This window comes from Triticum dicoccoides, chromosome 6B (genome assembly GCF_002162155.2).
Source record: "Triticum dicoccoides isolate Atlit2015 ecotype Zavitan chromosome 6B, WEW_v2.0, whole genome shotgun sequence".
Taxonomy (NCBI): Eukaryota; Viridiplantae; Streptophyta; class Magnoliopsida; order Poales; family Poaceae; genus Triticum; species Triticum dicoccoides.
Genome location: NC_041391.1, coordinates 115,273,889 through 115,291,900, shown reverse-complemented (window position 1 = coordinate 115,291,900; position 18,012 = coordinate 115,273,889). Strand labels below are relative to the sequence as shown.

General features: G+C 45.9%; 1 protein-coding gene across 1 annotated transcript; it reads left to right on the top strand.

The window, feature by feature from the left end:
- The first annotated feature begins 16,112 nt into the window (after positions 1-16,112).
- On the top strand, positions 16,113-16,727 carry LOC119323282 (histone H2B.4-like). The gene has a single exon (XM_037596886.1). The coding sequence runs from the start codon at positions 16,181-16,183 to the stop codon at positions 16,586-16,588; it is 408 nt and encodes a 135-aa protein (XP_037452783.1). The 5' UTR covers positions 16,113-16,180; the 3' UTR covers positions 16,589-16,727.
- The last annotated feature ends 1,285 nt before the right edge of the window (positions 16,728-18,012 follow it).

Here is an 18,012-nt window from a genome sequence, read left to right as displayed (position 1 = left end):
TTTATGTCTCGACCATTTCGAGACTCCTCGTTACGTCCGTGATCACATCCGGGACTCCGAACAAACTTCGGTACATCAAAACTTATAAACTCATAATAAAACTGTCATCATAACGTTAAGCGTGCGGACCCTACGGGTTCGAGAACTATGTAGACATGACCTAGAACTATTCTCGGTCAATAACCAATAGCGGAACCTGGATGCTCATATTGGTTCCTACATATTCTATGAAGATCTTTATCGGTCAAACCGCATAACAACATACGTTGTTCCCTTTGTCATCGGTATGTTACTTGCCCGAGATTTGATCGTCGGTATCCAATACCTAGTTCAATCTCGTTACCGGCAAGTCTCTTTACTCGTTCTGTAATGCATCATCCCGTAACCAACTCATTTGGTCACATTGCTTGCAAGGCTTATAGTGATGTGCATTACCGAGAGGGCCCAGAGATACCTCTCCGACAATCGGAGTGACAAAACCTAATCTCGAAATACACCAACTCAACATGTACATTCGGAGACACCTGTAGTACTCCTTTATAATCACCCAGTTACGTTGTGATGTTTGGTAGTACCCAAAGTGTTCCTCCGGTAAACGGGAGTTGCATAATTCTCATAGTTACAGGAACATGTATAAGTCATGAAGAAAGCAATAGCACTATACTAAACGATCAAGTGCTAGGCTAACAGAATGGGTCATGTCAATCACATCATTCTCCTAATGATGTGATCCCATTAATCAAATGACAACACATGTCTATGATTAGGAAACATAACCATCTTTGATTAATGAGCTAGTCTAGTAGAGGCATACTAGTGACTATATGTTTGTCTATGTATTCACACATGTATCATGTTTCCGGTTAATACAATTCTAGCATGAATAATAAACATTTATCATGATATGAGGAAATAAATAATAACTTCATTATTGCCTCTAGGGCATATTTCCTTCAGTCTCCCACTTGCACTAGAGTTAATAATCTATATTACATAGTAATGATTCTAACACCCATGGAGTCTTGGTGCTGATCATGTTTTGCTCGTGAGAGTGGCTTAGTCAACGGGTCTGCAACATTCAGATCCGTATGTATCTTGCAAATCTCTATGTCTCCCACTTGGACTTGGTCTCGAATGGAATTGAAGCGTCTCTTGATGTGCTTGGTCCTCTTGTGAAATCTGGATTCCTTTGCTAGGGCAATTGCACCAGTATTGTCACAGAAGATTTTCATCGGTCCCGATGCACTAGGTATGACACCTAGATCGGAAATGAACTCTTTCATCCAGACTCCTTCATTTGCTGCTTCTGAAGCAGCTATGTACTCCGCTTCACATGTAGATCCCCCCACGACGCTTTGTTTAGAACTGCACCAACTTACAGCTCCACCATTTAACAAAAACACGTATCCGGTTTGCGATTTAGAATCGTCCGGATCAGTGTCAAAGCTTGCATCGACGTAACCATTTACGACTAGCTCTTTGTCACCTCCATATACGAGAAACATATCCTTAGTCCTTTTCAGGTATTTCAGGATGTTCTTGACCGCTGTCCAGTGATCCACTCCTGGATTACTTTGGTACCTTCCTGCCAAGCTTATTGCTAAGCATACGTCAGGTCTGGTACACAACATTGCATACATGATAGAGCCTATGGCTGAAGCATAGGGAACATCTTTCATTTTCTCTCTATCTTCTGCTGTGGTCGGGCATTGAGTTTGACTCAACTTCACACCTTGTAGTACGAGCAAGAACCCTTTCTTTGCCTGATCCATTTTGAACTTTTTCAAAATTTTATCAAGGTATGTGCTTTGTGAAAGTCCTATTAAGCGTCTTGATCTATCTCTATAGATCTTGATGCCCAATATGTAAGCAGCTTCACCGAGGTCTTTCATTGAAAAACTTTTATTCAAGTATCCCTTTATGCTATCCAGAAATTCTATATCATTTCCAATTAATAATATGTCATCTACATATAATATCAGAAATGCTACAGAGCTCCCACTCACTTTCTTGTAAATACAGGCTTCTCCAAAAGTCTGTATAAAACCATATGCTTTGATCACACTATCAAAGCTTTTATTCCAACTCCGAGATGCTTGCACCAGTCCATAAATGGAACGCTGGAGCTTGCATACTTTGTTAGCACTTTTTGGATCTACAAAACCTTCTGGCTGCATCATATACAACTCTTCTTCCAGAAATCCATTCAAGAATGCAGTTTTGACATCCATTTGCCAAATTTCATAATTATTAAATGCAGTAATAGCTAACATGATTCGGACAGACTTAAGCATCGCTACGGGTGAGAAAGTCTCATCGTAGTCAACCCCTTGAACTTGTCGAAAACCTTTTGCAACAAGTCGAGCTTTATAGACAGTTATATTACCATCAGCGTCAGTCTTCTTCTTAAAAATCCATTTATTCTCAATGGCTTGCCGATCATCGGGCAAGTAAACCAAAGTCCATACTTTGTTTTCATACATGGATCCCATCTCAGATTTCATGGCCTCTAGCCATTTTGCGGAATCTGGGCTCATCATCGCTTCCTTATAGTTTGTAGGTTCATCATGGTCAAGCAACATGACTTCCAGAATTGGATTACCGTACCACTCTGGTGCGGATCTTATTCTGGTAGACCTACGAGGTTCAGTAGAAACTTGATCTGAAGTTTCATGATCAATATCATTATCTTCCTCACTAATTGGTGTAGTTGTCACAGGAACCGGTTCTTGTGATGAACTACTTTCCAATAAGGGAGTAGATACAGTTATCTCATCAAGTTCTACTTTCCTCCCACTCACTTCTTTCGAGAGAAACTCCTTCTCTAGAAAGGATCCGATTTTAGCAACGAAAATCTTGCCCTCAGATCTGTGATAGAAGGTGTACCCAATAGTCTCTTTTGGGTATCCTATGAAGACACATTTCTCCGATTTGGGTTCGAGCTTATCTGGTTGAAGTTTCTTCACATAAGCATCGCAGCCCCAAACTTTAAGAAACGACAACTTTGGTTTCTTGCCAAACCACAGTTCATAAGGCGTCGTCTTAACGGATTTTGATGGTGCCCTATTAAACGTGAATGCGGCCGTCTCTAAAGCATAACCCCAAAACGATAGCGGTAAATCAGTAAGAGACATCATAGATCGCACCATATCTAGTAAAGTACGATTACGACGTTCGGACACACCATTTCATTGTGGTGTTCCGGGTGGTGTGAGTTGCGAAACTATTCCGTGTTGTTTCAAGTGTAGACCAAACTCGTAACTCAAATATTCTCCTCCACGATCAGATCGTAGAAATTTTATTTTCCCGTTACGATGATTTTCTACTTCACTCTGAAATTCTTTGAACTTTTCAAATGTCTCAGACTTGTGTTTCATCAAGTAGATACACCCATATCTGCTCAAATCATCTGTGAAGGTGAGAAAATAACGATATCCGCCGCGAGCCTCAACATTCATTGGACCACAAACATCAGTATGTATGATTTCCAACAAATCAGTTGCTCGCTCCATAGTTCCGGAGAACGGTGTTTTAGTCATCTTGCCCATAAGGCACGGTTCGCAACTACCAAGTGATTCATAATCAAGTGATTCCAAAATCCCATCAGTATGGAGTTTCTTCATGCGCTTTACACCGATATGACCTAAACGGCAGTGCCACAAATAAGTTGCACTATCATTATTAACTCTGCATCTTTTGGTTTCAACACTATGAATATGTGTATCACTACTATCGAGATTCAATAAAAATAGACCACTCTTCAAGGGTGCATGACCATAAAAGATATTACTCATATAAATAGAACAACCATTATTCTCTGATTTAAATGAATAACCGTCTCGCATCAAACAAGATCCAGATATAATGCTCATGCTTAACGCTGGCACCAAATAACAATTATTTAGGTATAAAACCAATCCCGATGGTAGATGTAGAGGTAGCGTGCCGACCGCGATCACATCGACTTTGGAACCATTTCCCACGCGCATCGTCACCTCGTCCTTAGCCAATCTTCGCTTAATCCATAGTCCCTGTTTCGAGTTGCAAATATTAGCAACAGAACCAGTATCAAATACCCAGGTGCTACTGCAAGCATTAGTAAGGTACACATCAATAACATGTATATCATATATACCTTTGTTCACTTTGCCATCCTTCTTATCCGCCAAATACTTGGGGCAGTTCCGCTTCCAGTGTCCAGTCTGCTTGCAGTAGAAGCACTCAGTTTCAGGCTTAGGTCCAGATTTGGGTTTCTTCTCTTGAGCAGCAACTTGCTTGCTGTTCTTTTTGAAGTTCCCCTTCTTCTTCCCTTTGCCCTTTTTCTTGAAACTGGTGGTCTTGTTAACCATCAACACTTGATGCTCCTTTTTGATTTCTACCTCCGCGGCTTTTAGCATCGCGAAGAGCTCAGGAATAGTCTTGTTCATCCCTTGCATATTATTGTTCATCACGAAGCTCTTGTAGCTTGGTGGCAGTGATTGAAGAATTCTGTCAATGACACTATCATCAGGAAGATTAACTCCCAGTTGAATCAAGTGATTATTGTACCCAGACATTTTGAGTATGTGCTCACTGACATAACTATTCTCCTCCATCTTGCAGCTGTAGAACTTATTGGAGACTTCATATCTCTCAATCCGGGCATTTGCTTGAAATATTAACTTCAACTCCTGGAACATCTCATATGCCCCATGACGTTCAAAACGTCATTGAAGACCCGGTTCTAAGCCGTAAAGCATGGCACACTGAACTATCGAGTAGTCATCAGCTTTGCTCTGCCAGACGTTCTTAACGTCGTCAGTTGCATCAGCAGCAGGCCTGGCACCCAGCGGTGCTTCCAGGATGTAACTTTTCTGTGCAGCAATGAGGATAATCCTCAGGTTACGGACCCAGTCCGTGTAATTGCTACCATCATCTTTCAACTTTGCTTTCTAAAGGAATGCATTAAAATTTAACGGAACAACAGCACGAGCCATCTATCTACAAACAAACATAGACAAGCAAAATACTATCAGGTACTAAGTTTCATGATAAATTTAAGTTCAATTAATCATATTACTTAAGAACTCCCACTTAGACAGACATCTCTCTAGTCATCTAAGTGATCACGTGATCCAAATCAACTAAACCATGTCCGATCATCACGTGAGATGGAGTAGTTTAAATTGTGAACATCACTATGTTGATCATATCTACTATATGATTCACGCTCGACCTTTCGGTCTCCGTGTTCCAAGGCCATATCTGTATATGCTAGGCTCGTCAAGTATGACCTGAGTATTCCACGTGTGCAACTGTTTTGCACCCGTTGTATTTGAACGTAGAGCCTATCACACCCGATCATCACGTGGTGTCTCAGCACGAAGAACTTTCGCAATGGTGCATACTCAGGGAGAACACTTCTTGATTATTAGTGAGAGATCATCTTAAAATGCTACTGTCAATCAAAGCAAGATAAGATGCATCAAGGATAAACATCACATGCAATCAATATAAGTGATATGATATGGCCATCATCATCTTGTGCTTGTGATCTCCATCTTCGAAGCACCGTCGTGATCACCATCGTCACCGGCGCGACACCTTGATCTTCATCGTAGCATCGTTGTCGTTACGCCATCTATTGCTTCTACGACTATCGCTACCGCTTAGAGATAAAGTAAAGCAATTACAGGGCGTTTGCATTTCATACAATAAAGCGACAACCATATGGCTCCTGCCAGTTGCCGATAACTTCAGTTACAAAACATGATCATCTCATACAATAAAATATAGCATCACGTCTTGACCATATCACATCACAACATGCCCTGCAAAAACAAGTTAGACGTCCTCTACTTTGTTGTTGCAAATTTTACGTGGCTGCTACGGGCTTTAGCAAGAACCGTTCTTACCTACGCATAAAAACCACAATGATAGTTCGTCAAGTTGGTGCTGTTTTAACCTTCGCAAGGACCGGGCGTAGCCACACTCGATTCAGCTAAAGTGAGAGAGACAGACACCCGCCAGCCACCTTTAAGCACGAGTGCTCGCAACGGTGAAACCAGTCTCGCGTAAGCGTATGCGTAATGTCGGTCCGGGCCGCTTCATCTCACAATACCCCTGAACCAAAGTATGACATGCTGGTAAGCAGTATGACTTGTATCACCCACAACTCACTTGTGTTCTACTCGTGCATATAACATCAATGCATAAAACCTGGCTCGGATGCCACTGTTGGGGAACGTAGTAATTTCAAAAAATTTCCTACGCACACGCAAGATCATGGTGATGGCATAGCAACGAGAGGGGAGAGTGTTGTCCACGTACCCTCGTAGACCGTAAGCGGAAGCGTTAGCACAACGCGGTTGATGTAGTCGTACGTCTTCACGATCCGACCGATCCAAGCACCGAACATATGGCACCTCCGAGTTCAGCACACGTTCATCTCGATGACGATCCCCGGGCTCCGATCCAGCAAAGCTTCGGGGATGAGTTCCGTCAGCACGACGGCGTGGTGACAATAATGATGTTCTACCGGCGCAGGGCTTCGCCTAAGCTTCGCGACGATATGACCGAGGTGGAATATGGTGGAGGGGGGCATCGCACACGGCTAAGGAACGATCCGTAGATCAACTTGTGTCTATGGGGTGCCCCCCTGCCCCCGTATATAAAGGAGCCAGGGGGGAGGAGGCGGCCGGCCAAGGAGGGCGCGCCAAGGGGGGAGTCCTACTCCCACCGGGAGTAGGACTCCCTTCTTTCCTAGTTGGAATAGGAGAAGGGGGGAAAGAGGAGGAAGAGGGGAAGGAAAGGGGGGGCGCCGCCCCCCTTCCCTTGTCCTATTCGGACTAGGAAGGGGAGGGGCGCACGGCCCCCTCCTGCCTCCTTCCCTCTTCTCCCTCGAGGCCCATGTAGGCCCAATAACCCCCCGGGGGGTTCCGGTAACCTCCCGGTGCTCCGGTAAAATGCCGATTTCACCCGGAACGATTCCGATGTCCACATATAGGCTTCCAATATATCAATCTTTATGTCTCGACCATTTCGAGACTCCTTGTTACGTCCGTGATCACATCCGGGACTCCGAACAAACTTCGGTACATCAAAACTTATAAACTCATAATAAAACTGTCATCGTAACGTTAAGCGTGTGGACCCTACGGGTTCGAGAACTATGTAGACATGACCTAGAACTATTCTCGGTCAATAACCAATAGCGGAACCTGGATGCTCATATTGGTTCCTACATATTCTACGAAGATCTTTATCGGTCAAACCGCATAACAACATACGTTGTTCCCTTTGTCATCGGTATGTTACTTGCCCGAGATTTGATCGTCGGTATCCAATACCTAGTTCAATCTCGTTACTGGCAAGTCTCTTTACTCGTTCCGTAATGCATCATCCCGTAACCAACTCATTTGGTCACATTGCTTGCAAGGCTTATAGTGATGTGCATTACCGAGAGGGCCCAGAGATACCTCTCCGACAATCGGAGTGACAAAACCTAATCTCGAAATACGCCAACTCAACATGTACCTTCGGAGACACATGTAGTACTCCTTTATAATCACCCAGTTACGTTGTGATGTTTGGTAGTACCCAAAGTGTTCCTCCGGTAAACGGGAGTTGCATAATTCTCATAGTTACAGGAACATGTATAAGTCATGAAGAAAGCAATAGCAATATACTAAATGATCAGGTGCTAGGCTAACAGAATGGGTCATGTCAATCACATCATTCTCCTAATGATGTGATCCCATTAATCAAATGACAACACATGTCTATGGTTAGGAAACATAACCATCTTTGATTAACGAGCTAGTCTAGTAGAGGCATACTAGTGACTATATGTTTGTCTATGTATTCACACATGTATCATGTTTCCGGTTAATACAATTCTAGCATGAATAATAAACATTTATCATGATATGAGGAAATAAATAATAACTTTATTATTGCCTCTAGGGCATATTTCCTTCAATATCAACCCCTGAGGAAGCAACGCATAAACTAGGGTTTAAGCTTTTGTCACTCTAGCAACCCATCATCTACTTATTACTTCCCTATGCCTTCCTCTAGGCCCAAATAATGGTGAAGTGTCATGTAGTCGACGTTCACATAACACCACTAGAGGAGAGACAACATACATCTCATCAAAATATCGAATGGATACCAAATTCACATGACTACTAATAGCAAGACTTCACCCATGTCCTCAGGAACTAAAGTAACTACTCACAAAGCATAATCATGTTCATAATCATAGGTGTAATAATATGCATTAAGGATCTGAACATATGATCTTCCACCAAGTAAACCAATAAGTATCAACTACAAGGAGTAATCAACACTAGTAGCAACCCACAGGTACCAATTTGTGGTTTTGGATACAAGATTGGATACAAGAGATGAACTAGGGTTTGAGAGGAGATGGTGCTGGTGAGGATGTTGATGGAGATTAACCCCCTCCCAATGAGAGGATCATTGGTGATGACGTTGGTGATGATTTCCACCTTCCGGAGGGAAGTGTCCCCGGCAGAACATCTCCGCCAGAGCCCTAGATTGATTCCGCCAAGGTTCCGCCTCGTGGGGTGGAGTTTCGTCCCGTAAGCTTGCCCACGAATTTTTCCAGGACAAAACCCTTCATATTGCAGAAGATGGTCGCCGGAAGCCCACCAGGGGGCCCAGGAGATAGAGAGCGCGCCCTATAGGGGGGCGCCCCTGTCTCCTGGACAGGATGTGGGCCCCCTAACCTATTTCTTTCGCTCATAAATTCTTAATAAATCCAAAAAATGGTTTCGTGGAGTTTCAGGACTTTTGGAGTTGTGCAAAATAGGTTTCCAATGTTTGCTCCTTTTTCAGCCAGAATTCCAGCTGCCGGCATTCCCCCTCTTCATGGTAAACCTTGTAAAATAAGAGAGAATTGTAACGCCCCGAGACCGACGCTCCAGAAGACTTCCGGCTATTCCGAGTTTCGCCGTGTGTTTTATTTGCTTTTGTGCATTTCATCATGTCATCATGTGCATGGTGTGATTTCTCATACATATTATGTTGTTGCATGTTCCATGCATGAATCTCGCATCACCCACCTTCTCCTTCCCTCTACTTCCTTCTTTTGACAAGTGCCATTTTTCCCCTTCTCCTTTAATGTTCACCTTCTCCCAAATAGTCAAACTTATTGCCCTAAACCCCACCACCAAATTTCACCTCTTTTGGGAATGTTTTGGTTAGGTTTTAAAATGGCTCAAGTTTGAATTTAATTCAAACTTGAATTATTTTTCTTCCTCTAAAAATTGCCAAACCAATTTATTCAAATTCTGCATATTCTCAAGACTCTAGGGATATTTTCTTTTCTGAAATATTCCACCTCTAGCACCTCTTTCTTTTCTCCTAAATTCTGGTTGAAAAATTAAGGAAAAGAAAAGAGAGATGGAGAAGCCAGCCCAACTGGGCCTCCCAGCTACCGCAGCTCGGCCCAGCCACCCGCGCAGCCAGACCGGCCCAAGGCCTAGGCCTAGCAGCGCCCCCCTCTAACCCTAGTTTCCCGATCCCCTCATCTCTCCCTCCCTTCGTCCTCTTCCAGCGCCGCCAGTCACCCATCGTCCGATCCCATCGCCTCTCCTGCTCGATCCCATCTCTCCCCCGCGACCCCGAGCTCCCTGTAGTCCGAGCGCCACGAGGAGGAGCCCCTTGAGCACCGGCCGCCGCCGCCAGTCTTCGCCGTGCCCCTGCTGCCTTCCTTTCCCGCGCCTCCTCCTCGCCAACTCCCTGTCGCCGAGCATCGAGGAGAGGAGCCCCTCGAGCACCGGCCGCGCGCCACGCGCCCAACCTCCTCTTCGCCCGCCTCCTCGTCTGTCCGTCGCCGCCGCGGCGCGGGCCCCGCCTGATGGATCCCCGAGCAGTCTTCCGGCGCCGCGCCTCCCCGTCACCCGCGTCTCCTCGCGCTAGCCCCGGCCAGCCGGCCACCGGAGCCTCGCCGACGCCCCGTCCTCGCCTCTCCACACGCTTGCCAGGTCCCCGTGCCGAGCCGGCCCTGCAGCCCCGTCCCCGGCCTCCGATGACTCGCCGCGCCCGCCAAGTTCCTGCGTGAGCCTCCTCTGCTCGCTCGCGTGGGCCGCAGCGGCTGCAAGGCCGGTCGTAGCCAGCCAGCCTCGCCTCTGCTCCGAAACCAGGATCGTCAAGGTCATCTTCGAGAATTTTCGCCAAGTACCACGACATTCGGAGCCCCTTGGAAACGTCAAGTTCGACTACAAAACGTCAAACGTGTACCACTACCGCCGCCCGAACTTCTACGAACGGTGTACCACGACGAACATGTACGGCTACATGATGACCCGCCAAGACCCCGAACCACTACCATCGCGAGAACAACTACTTCCACTACCGTCGCCACGTGAACAACTACTTCCTCTACCGACGCCGTGTACAACTACTTCCGACGACGTCCCGTGAACGCCTACTTCCTCTACACCGCTCCGAATGCGAACCGTCTCGTTTGAACGCTTCGAAGGTATAACCCGAAACGACCGCCGTGGACCGAATGCACGTTGTATGAGATGCCCGTGTTTGCACCATGTCCGAATTGTCATTGCAAGTTCCTCCTCGTTTCCATGCCACAATCCCGTGGGAACCCGGTAGCCGGGAGCACCCCACCATCTTGCATGACTCGCTCACGCTCACTTCCTTTTGTACCGGTATCTCCGTGAGCTACCGGAACCAATATGTTGTCGTGGCATCATTTTCGGATATGTTGCCGTGGCACCATTTTTGTTTCGCCGCCGTGGTACCTTTTTCCTTCCGCCATGGCGACAAATGCCTCGTATCATGCTCATGTCAACATTTTCATAATAATTGCATAAAACTTGCATATGTCATCCGCATCATGATAACAACAATTAAAATGTTTAATATTGTGTTTGCATTAAACTGCTAAATGACATGGGGATTCTCCGGAATTGTTGTTTGTTGTTTCCGGCCTCATTTAACCTTGACTAGATAGGTAGTTTTCATTTGCTTCACCCTCTTGCCATGCTTAACAACATTTAATATTGTTGGGTACATAAACGGGATCAAACTAAATAACTTATCGTGGTGTTTCGTCAATATGCAGTTGCATATTGAGCTCCATTTAATTTGTAGGATTGTTTGTGCACTTTGCCATGCCATGCCTCATTAAATCGGACATGCATCATACTTGATTGTGCATCGTGCCTTGACTATGCTTGTGTGTTTACCATGGTTGTTTGCTTCTTTCCGGTTTGCTTCTCTTGTTAGCTTCGGTTTCGTTCCGGAGTTATGAGGATTCGTTCGACTACGTCCGTTTGTCTTCTTCATGGACTCGTTCTTCTTCCTTGCGGGATTTCAGGCAAGATGATCATACCCTCGAAATCACTACTATCTTTGCTATGCTAGTTTGCTCGCTCTTGCTATGCCAATGCTACGATGCCTACCATTTGCTTGTCAGCCTCCCAAATTGCCATGTCAAACCTCTAACCCACCATGTCCTAGCAAACCGTTGATTGGCTATGTTACCGCTTTGCTCAGCCCCTCTTATAGCGTTGTTAGTTGCAGGTGAAGATTGAAGTTTGTTCCTTGTTGGAACATGGAGATGTTGTTCCTTGTTGGAACATGTTTACTTGTTGGGATATCACAATATATCTTATTTAATTAATGCATCTATATACTTGGTAAAGGGTGGAAGGCTCGGCCTTATGCCTGGTGTTTTGTTCCACTCTTGCCGCCCTAGTTTCCGTCATATCGGTGTTATGTTCCCGGATTTTTGCGTCCCTTACGCGGTTGGGCTATTATGGGAACCCCTTGACAGTTCGCCTTAAGTAAAGCTCTTCCAGCAATGCCCAACATTGATTTTACCATTCGCCACCTAGCCTCTTTTTCCCTTGGGTTTCGCGGACTCAAGGGTCATCATTATTTTACCCCCCCCCCCGGGCCAGTGCTCCTCTGAGTGTTGGTCCGAACTGAGCTGCCTGCGGGGCCACCTCGGGGAAACTTGAGGGTTGGTTTTACTCGTAGCTAGTCTCATCTGAGTGTGCCCTGAGAAAGAGATATGTGCAGCTCCTATCGGGATTTGTCGGCACATTCGGGCGGTGTTGCTGGTTTAGTTTTACCCTGTCGAAATGTCTTGTTGTACCGGGATACCGAGTCTGATCGGAGTGTCCCGGGTGGAGGTCTATTTCTTCGTTGACCGTGAGAGCTTGTGATGGGCTAAGTTGGGACACCCCTGCAGGGATTTGAACTTTCGAAAGCCGTGCCCGCGGTTATGGGCAGATGGGAATTTGTTAACGTCCGGTTGTAGAAAACCCGAAGTTGACCTTAATTAAAATACATCAACCGTGTGTGTAACCGTGATGGTCTCTTTCCGGCGGAGTCCGGGAAGTGAACACCGTGTTGGAGTTATGCTTGACGTAGGTTTCTATAGGATCACTTCTTGATCATACATTTATCGACCGTGCTTTGCCTTCTCTTCTCGCTCTCATTTGCGTATGTTAGCCACCATATATGCTAGTCGCTTGCTGCAGCTCCACCTCATTACTCCATCCTTCCTATAAGCTTAAATAGTCTTGATCTCGCGGGTGCGAGATTGCTGAGTCCCTGTGGCTCACAGATACTCCCAAAAACCAGTTTGCAGGTGCCTATGTTGCCGTGCAGATGACGCAACCAAGCTCAAGGAGGAGCTCGATGAAGATCTTGCCCTTTGTGTTGTTTCGTTCTAGTTGATCAGTAGTGGAGCCCAGTTGGGGTCGATCGGGGACCTTTGTCGCATTTGGGGTTCTTTTTTTATTTTGGTTCCGTAGTCGGACCTTGATTGTATCTGGATGATGTAATGCTTTATTCATGTAATTGTGTGAAGTGGCGATTGTAAGCCAACTATGTATCTCTTTCCCTTATGTATTACATGGGTTGTGTGAAGATTACCTCACTTGCGACATTGCTTTCAATGCGGTTATGCCTCTAAGTCGTGCTTCGACACGTGGGAGATATAGCCGCATCGAGGGCGTTACAAGAATAGCCATAAGTATTGAGATATAATGTGTAATAACAGCCCATAATGCAATAAATATTGATATAAAAGCATGATGCAAAATGGACGTATCAATCTTCAGCAGCTTCTCTCGTTGCAGCATCATCGGGCACATCATCTGGTTCCTCTTGATCTTCAGCAGCTCCCCCCGTTGCAGCATCACCGTATTCAGGGGGCACATAGTTGTCATCGTCCTCTTCTTCTTTGCCGTCTTCCATCATAACCCCTATTTCTCCGTGCCTTGTCCAAACAGTATAGTGTGGCATGAAACCCTTGTAAAGAAGGTGGGTGTGAAGGATTTTCCGGTCAGAGTAAGACTTCGTATTCCCACATATAGGGCATAGACAACACATAAAACCATTCTGCTTGTTTGCCTCAGCCACTTCGAGAAAATTATGCACGCGCTTAATATACTCGGAGGTGTGTCTGTCACCATACATCCATTGCCGGTTCATCTGCGTGCATTATATATAATTATGTGTGTCAAAAGTAAGAAAATCAGACAAGTATCTATCTAAAGTAAGAAAATCAGAAAGAAGATAAGAACAAGAGGCTCACCACGATGGTGCTGGCGACGAGATCGACGCGGGCGATCAACGACGGTGAAAACGGGGACGGGGTGTGATGGACCGCTAAATCTAGACAAATCTCGAGAAAAATGGAGCTCCGAGGTCGAGCTTCGAGAGGAGAAAGCTTAACTAGTGTGGCTCGGGCATTTCATCGAACACCTCATGTGCATAGGAGGTGAGCTAGAGCATCCAAATGCCCTCCCCTCGCTGGCCAGAAAAAACAGAGCATTGTGGAGTGCTCTGCCGCGGCGATGGCTATATATAGGCAAATTATTTGTCCCGGTTCGTGGCATGAACCGGGACTAAAGGACACCCTTTGGTACCGGTTCAAGGTACGAACCGGTACCAATGGTGGTGGGCCAGGAGCGCGACCCATTGGTCCCGGTTCGTGCCACGAACCGGGACAAATGGATCCAAACGAATCGGGACCAATGCCCACGAGGCCCCGGCCGGCCCCCTGGGCTCATGAACCGGGACTAATTCCCCCATGGGTCCCGGTTCATGAAGAACCGGGACTAATGGACTGGCCAGGCCCGAACCAAAGCCATGTTTTCTACTAGTGGTGGATGCTCTTTCTGGGCAGCCACACGGCATGGACTTCACGCAGTAGCCAGGTACGTGACGGTGGATGCGGCGGCGTGCGCGCGCTGCTCTACTACCTCCATGAGGTCGTCAACATCAACGGCAACAAGCCCAAGCCCCTCCTCATGTGTATCAATGGAGGCCTTGTGTGCTCGTCGTTGGGGTATGGAGCCATGGAGGAGCTTGGGCCGTCCTGCATCATGAGCAACGACAAGATGCTCTACCGCTGCTTCGCCGGCTAATTCCCGCCTTAGCTCGCCTACGCCATCCTTCGCCTTGTCCGTCATGCCACCGCTGGAACGTGCATGCCAAATGTTCGACAAAATGCATAAGCCAATTGCAAGTTTTACTTCGCTAAATTTGGGAGATCAGCTAGAAACAACCAAAACTTAGTGGAGTAAGAATACCGAACTAGGATTTACTCGACCATTTACTCCTCTATCTTTTAGAGGATCGATTGGAGCACCTCTAAAGTCTAGATGCAGTGGACAACATGGCTAGCTCAGTGGGCGGCCGGACGATGGCAATGAGGACAACCATGAGTGGAGCAACAATAGTGGGAGGAGACGACCGATTCATCCGATACTCATCTTTGTGGCCTCCCCAAGCTTGGTGGTTGCATGCCTTGTCTGGGGCGTCCAAGAGGAGGTGGCCGTCATCGAGGATGAGCATGTTGGCGGCATATCTCCTTCTCCCCGTCTGAAAGCCTCCCCAACTAGCAACAAACCCCCCCCCCCTCACCTCTCATGTACGCCGGCCAACATCCTTGTTGCTTCACTGTGAGCCGGGTACGAGCCTCATGGCCTTCCCACCCGACGGCCATGGACCTCGCCTCCATCTTCTGGGAAGCAACTTGCCTCATCACCACCCTAACCAGTGGCCACAATCTCTCCACCCCCCTCTCTCTCGCCACTTCCTGAGCTGACTAGTGTTGGGTCCGGTGGCCCACGAGCGCGACGGTTAGGCAAAGGGAGGTTGCACACCACAATGTGGTCGAGTGCTGGGAATGTGATGCATAGGGATTGTTACCTTGTTGAATCGAGACTGATGCTAAGAAATGTGTACATTGCACAAGCGCTTCTAGTCACTCTGTGCATTCGGTTTACATGGTTCGGTGTATACGTTTTTTTGGTTTCTATGGTATTAATACTTTGTTAAATATGATTTGAAATTAAAGTACGGTACGGTTTTGGTACATACCAAATTATTTGGGTATATACCATAATAATCAAAGTTGTCGCGAATTTGAGAATGACGTAGTAACAATTTACAATTTTATAACTCAGTACACGTACTATGTTACACAAATAGTATATAACTATATATGTAAGGATATATGCACACATGAATTCATACCTTGGTGGTTATGGACATGCTTAACATTTTTTAGAGAAAAATGACTATGTTACACGAAAAATGAACACGCTCATTAGGCAATCTGGCTCATGTACAAGAAAAACGACAACTCATACGGTTGTTCGCGTCAAGAAATATAAACATTTGTTTTACTTCGGTTTATTCAGTTAGCCGTTTGATTTTTTGGTATGTACCATAAACCCAAAGTTCAAAATGGTATGAAAAGTCAAATGCAACAGCTTCTAAGATCTACATACGTGACTACAACATCCCTCCCAAATTAGTGACGGAGTACTTTCTATCATTGCTCACGCTCACATCCCTTGCTCAAAACAATAAAGTACTACTATCACTGGCAGCTGGGACCCGAGTGGGGTAACCTCCAGGCTTTCAAAGTCCCCGCCACATTTTCGCCACGTCACCGATCCGCGCCTAAGTGCATCCTCTCCGTCCATCTGAAACGGCGGCAAACGGCTGATATTCCCGCACGTCACCGATCCGGGGTGCTCATGGCTCCACCAATCAGCGCCCACCTGCCTCCTCCTACCTATAAAGACTCCGGCCCATCAGCCTTCAAATCCATCGCCTCTGTCTCTCTACTACTCCACCCCAGCCAAACTTCTCTCTCGCCTTCGAAGCAGCCGCCGCAGCATCCATGGCCCCCAAGGCAGCCGAGAAGAAGCCGGTGGAGAAGACCCCCGCGGGGAAGAAGCCCAAGGCGGAGAAGAAGGTGCCGGCGTCCAAGGAGGGCGGGGACAAGAAGGGGAAGAAGAAGGCCAAGAAGAGCGTGGAGACGTACAAGATCTACATCTTCAAGGTGCTCAAGCAGGTGCACCCCGACATCGGCATCTCCTCCAAGGCCATGTCCATCATGAACTCCTTCATCAACGACATCTTTGAGAAGCTCGCCGGCGAGTCCGCCAAGCTCGCGCGGTACAACAAGAAGCCCACCATCACGTCCCGGGAGATCCAGACCTCCGTCCGCCTCGTCCTCCCCGGCGAGCTCGCCAAGCATGCTGTCTCCGAGGGCACCAAGGCCGTCACCAAGTTCACCTCATCCTAGGCTCCTCTTGTGTTGATTCTTGTGTTTCTTTCCTCTTCCTCGTCTGATGAATTCTGTAGCTAGCTGTGTGTGTTCTGACAGTGTCATCTTGTAACAATGGTGCTGCCTGAATAAATAGTCGTGTTGCTGCTTGAATGGACGACCTAGTATGCTTGACTGTCACCTTGGGTTCTTGTTTCTGACAGTTTCCTCTTGGTCTTGGAGCTAGGAAGATGGTTTTGTATCTGAAAGTTTTGCACAAATTCTTGTTAGACACAAATAGTTTGATGGTTGTTGAGAAGTGGAGCTCCACTCGGGCAGTAAACAGTGATGTTGCTGCGTGAATGGACGAAGTCGTATGCTTTACTGTCACCTTGGTTTCTTGCTTCTGAAATTTTTATTCAGTTTCTCCTGGTCTTGAAGCCATGAAGATGTTTTTGCACCTCTTATATTTGGTCTGATTCTTGTGCAGACACAATCTCTAAACGACAAAGCTAAAATCCAGTCGACTGGATTTTAGCGATAGGCACGTACGATTCGATCTCCGTTCCATCCGCATCGCAGCGCTCTCTCGTTCCGTTCTCCCGATCTTTCTCGCTCGGTCAGTTTTTTCCTCCCGTATAATCCCACAATGAGTTCTAAATTCGCTAAAAAAAAGGTGTGGGGATTCGATCCCATGACCAGATAATTGAGGAGTACAGCCGTAACCAACTCAGCACAAGTAGTTCTTGTGAGAGATTGGTAGTTAAAATCTCCTTTTGTACAAAATAGCATGGAAACTAGACAAAACAAAGTCTTTTTTTTGCGAGATAGACAAAAAGAGTCTTCTTTTTGCGAGATAGACAAAACAAAGTCGATAAACAATGTGAGTAAAGTATTTCGACAACCAAAGGAAAATCACAGTGGTTCTGTTGTCATTTTCATAATCTAGACTTTGAATCTACATGTACTCTGATTCAAGAAAAAAAGTGTTGAAATATCCCTCCAGTAACTCCTATGCGAATAACACGGTATTTTATGGACGGCGCACCTGATAACTTAGATACAAAAATCACGATAACTTTACGCAGAAAAGTTGTTGAAAAATACTACCGATAATTGTGTGTAAATAGGTCGATAATATAGAGAGCACGGGCATGATAACTTATACAAAAATCATGAAAAAAATTTACCCAGGACTTTTTATTGAAAATGCTCCTGATAATTATGTGTAAACCGGTCGATAATATAGGCAATGTAGACCTGATAATTTAGATACAAAAATCACGATAACTTTTACCCAGAAAAAATGTTGAAAAAATACTCCTGATAATTATGTGTAAATAGGTCGATAATATAGGCACCACAGACCTGATAACTTGTATAAAAATCAGCATAACTTCTACCCAGAAAAAAATTGACGCCCGACTGGAAAATAGGTCGTTTGGGACACCCTGAGAACTTAT

Bases quoted from the DNA above. Each gene is read 5' to 3' on its own strand.
- LOC119323282 (XM_037596886.1), top strand. From the start codon at position 16,181: ATGGCCCCCAAGGCAGCCGAGAAGAAGCCGGTGGAGAAGACCCCCGCG.